Here is a 4,282-nt window from a genome sequence, read left to right as displayed (position 1 = left end):
AGAATACTTCAAAAACACAAGATCATACATTATAGTAGGTAATTTGAACTATAGTATCTTGATTGAAGGTAGGAGATCTTCAGGTATCACGATGTAATTGATGTTTTAAGCATAACATGTCAATGATATAATTTAAAGGCATTTAAAAGTAACGTGATAGTAAACGTCAAAAAACATGATATATAATGGATTATTTAAAGTGTATATTCAAAATTAAAATTATAAAAGATATTAAAATTGACGTCAAATTAGACATATTATATACTAGATTTTACATTTAAATCAATATTTGCAATTTTTTTTTTCTTGTCCAAGACTTGGATGCTCAAATCTACATCAACCAAACAAGATGTTTTAGAAGCCATAAGTTCAAACCTTCATTACATGGTACAAGTCATACCATTAGGAGTGTTTTTGCATACTCAATCATTAGGGGATTTATAGACTAGACTCCCTATCTCCTTCTTCTATAAATAAATAAATGCATCTCCTTCTGCTATAAATAAATAAATGCATCTCTTGTGCTAAACTATATATAAATTAAGCATCTCATGTGCTAAATTATAAATAAATGCACCATTGTTCTTTTTTGACTAGGGGATCTCATCATTGCCTGGCATTGTGTAAGCACTTATTATAAAATGGATGCCTTCTTTTCTTTTGGAGGCATCTTGCCATGCATGTGAAGAGTCTTGTCTTATAAAGGTGAGCATAGGTAGACATAAAATATCACAAGGCAGATGAGAAAATCCAAATAATTCATAGATGCCCCAAGAATCTTTTGCAAAAAGCCTCGTAATAAGAGACGTTCACAAACATAAATATAAATATATATGGCTCACAAACGTGTGAGCGCCGCAACACGTGCATGCAACTGGTAAAGAGGCATGCAGGTGGTGAACGCATGCAGGTGAGTGGTAAACCCTTCATTTGGTCACCTGCTGCAAGATGAAAGCATATGCTGCTAATTGGCGCGATCTCTGATCACTTGTATGCCCAATTCAGTAGGATCAGTGGCCTGCACTTCATAATGAACGCCGTCCAGTTCCTTCCTGAAGCGGTCTTTTGATGTTGCATACAAGAACTTTGTTCTAATGCGGGATGTATCAGGCGACCTGCAGCATATATATATATATATATATATATAATTAACTGTGCCATCAATAAAAGGCCTTCATCAAATTGATTAATAACAGGATCATTTTATCATTGCATTGTGGATCCGTTACTGTGTGGATGATGCTAAATTACCACAGAAATTAAATAAATCGTATCTATCTTGAAATCAAACCTTCCATGCATTGGCCCCCTATGCCACCTTCATAATTACACATTTTCAAATTTGATGGAGCTGGAAAATTGATGAAAATAGAGGATCATTTTTAAAAGTTTTACATTATAATTGCATTTACGTCGATAGGCTCAATTCTTTTTTAAAAAAAAATTGAAGCCACCCTTTCCCATGCCCCCCTATGCATGAGCGTATACTGGCAAAATTTCTAAACAAGGACTTTTTTTTGAACAGCTATAAAATTTATAAGGGCGAAAGAGTGTTCACGTGAAATTTTTAATTAAAAAAAGATTTTAAGTCATGGTTGCAACACGCCATGTCACTAAAGACAAACTTAATGGCATGGAATCTATCCAACAAATCATGTCACTAAAGATAAACGTAGGGGGTTGGGATCAGTTTGCCCCCCCCCCCCCCAAAAAAAACAAGACATATCTTAAATATATTCATTTTTGTTTTCCAAAATCTCTACCATATGCCGGTTTTATAACTAAAATATATATGAAAAATCATTCTTAAAATAAGGGCTATTTAACACCTAAGTCGTTTTTTTTAAAAAAAATTGTCCTATACAAATACACTAGAATGCCATTTTTTTCGAGCACTGCTTGGGATCTTTCCAACACCACTCATGTTGCTTCCACCCATGAGTTGCACCAATGAAAGTCAAATTTAGGGGCTTTTGGGATCTATCCAACAAGGCCAATGTTGAAGAAGATGTGTAGCCAAGTGACAAACTTAGTGGCTTGAAATCTATTAAACAAAGCCTATTTTGTGGGGTTATGAATAACCATCGAACCATATATGTTGAAGAAGACATGTAGTCAGGTTGACAAACTTAGTGGCTTGAAATCTATTCAACAAGGCCTATTTTGTAGGGTTATGATAATCATCAAACCGCCATGCCTATGATTTATACACAAGTTGAACGATTGTAAAACCAAAAAGATTAGAGCTTTTTTAACCACACATCAGGTATACAAATGACACATGATATTTATGTCATGGCGATTAGTGGTGGCCATGAGTATGTGATAGCTAAAGACAAACTTAGGGGCTTGGGATCTATCCACCAACCTTAAATATCAAACCTTGGCATAGGCCTATGCTAGGGTTTGATATTTATCTTATGGGGATTAATGGTGGCCACGAGAATGTGACTAAAGAGAAACTTAGGGGCACAAGGCATATGCAGGGTTTGATAAATATCATCCACATTAGTAGTGGCCACGAGTATGTGACTAAAGACAAACTGCTTGGGATCTGTCCAAGAACTAAGAACAAGGCCTATCCTAGGTTTGATAAATATCATTCATATTAAAGTATGTGACTAAAGACAAACTTAGGGGCTTGGGATCTATCCACCCACTAAGAGAACAAGGCCTATGGTAAGGATTAAAGTATGTGACTAAAGACAAACTTAGGGGCTTGGGATCTATCCACCAACTAAGAAGAAGGCCTATGGTAAGCCTAGGTTTGATAAGGCTTATGGTCCAGATTAGTGTATGTGGGGTTCGGGATAAGAACCAGGTTTATGTTAGGGTTTGATAAATATCATCCAGACAAGTATGTGACTTAGGGACTTAGATGCTGAAGCAGAGACTTACCAGGCGATGAAGAAGATCTTGCTCTTCTGGCAGTTGTCCGCGGTGACGAAGTCGAAGTCGAAGACGGCGTAGCGGCACTCGCTGTCCGGCAGCGAGGCGGCGAAGTCGTCGTACGTCTGGTCGGGCGCACCCGTGCGCTCCACCACCACCTCCTTCTTCTTCTCGTCGATCTTGTACACGATGTAGCGGTGCGCCTTCTTCCGCTGCAGCTCCAAGAAGGTCAGCTTGCAGCCGTCGTTCACCCCCATCCCGGACCTTGCATTGGCCTGCACCCATAATCAATGGAAACACTGGTAAAACATCAAAATTAATCTTCAGCTACCCAGAACCTTAGGATATTATATTGCGTCGTTAACACGCTTTCTACTCTAAACCACCAGCATCAGTTAATCGAGCTTGCCATTAGCACTACCTCGTCGGGCATAAACTGTCATTACCTATACTATAAATCTTTAGTTTTACCTGTGACACTCTTCCTGCATCAGTTAATCCAGATCGCTATTAGCACGACGTCGAGCATAAACTTTGCTACAGATCTTAAGTACTGTACTACCTATGCCACTCATACTTAAAATCAAGCTCGCCATCAGTACGACGTCGAGCATGCTCTAGATCTCATGTATTAACTAAGCTTTGTCCTGGAAATAATGCACATACTAATCACCTTATCAGCACCTGCTAATCATCCATAATAAATCAATCAACATTTAGGTACCGATTACCTAAGAACCTTCTACACATGACACATCGTATCAGTTCTTTGATCTCACCATTAAGACGTGCACTGATTATCACACTCCAAAACTATCAGTTTGTCGATCTTCGAGATTTAAGAGCAAAGTTTATGCTTAATGAATCTGCACGGGCCAGGAGCGAGCAATGAAGAGAAGCACTAGTAGTAGTTGTAGTGGTGATATTGTGGGCGTGGTGGTGGAAGCACTAGTAGTAGTGGTTGTAGGGGTGGTACTGGAGCGTGGGGAAAAAACAAGGTGCGGCATTGGGGTATGAATGCAGATGGACCCAACCGCCGATACACCAAATCCACCCACTGGACTAAGGTTAGTGCTGGTACAAAGTGATGGATGGCCTTGGTGCAACCACCCCAACACTCCTCTCCCCACTTATAATGATTTTGCCTAAATTTCTTTTAAGAAAAAAAAAGGGGCTTTCAAGAAACCCATATCATAATTTTTTTTCGTTAGTCACTTTTTTATATTTTCTACCCCCTAGAAATAAAGTTGGAGTGGTTATTCCCTTACAAAGAGAATTATAAACAAAGTTTTCTTCTTTAAATATTTTAAGATATCACCTCTATCATAATAGTAAAGTAGCACTCTCTATATTTGCTTTATGACTTAGACTAACTTTACACAAACCTCAAGAG

The 4,282-nt window shown here is 38.3% G+C and overlaps 1 protein-coding gene across 1 annotated transcript; it reads right to left on the bottom strand.

The window, feature by feature from the left end:
- Positions 1-741: 741 nt before the first annotated feature.
- Positions 742-4,008, bottom strand: LOC147632051 (actin-depolymerizing factor-like). Its single transcript, XM_086808631.1, has 3 exons — positions 3,669-4,008; positions 2,899-3,164; positions 742-1,115 (listed from the first exon to the last, which is right to left on the bottom strand). Exons 1-3 carry the CDS (start codon positions 3,669-3,671, stop codon positions 965-967), a joined length of 420 nt encoding a protein of 139 aa, XP_086664757.1. The 5' UTR covers positions 3,672-4,008; the 3' UTR covers positions 742-964.
- Positions 4,009-4,282: the final 274 nt, after the last annotated feature.

This window comes from Cibotium barometz, chromosome 14 (genome assembly GCF_041138505.1).
Source record: "Cibotium barometz isolate CiBa-2024 chromosome 14, ASM4113850v1, whole genome shotgun sequence".
NCBI classification, from domain to species: domain Eukaryota; kingdom Viridiplantae; phylum Streptophyta; class Polypodiopsida; order Cyatheales; family Cibotiaceae; genus Cibotium; species Cibotium barometz.
Note: the sequence above shows the minus strand (reverse complement) of the source record. Positions and strands in the feature narration are given on the sequence as shown.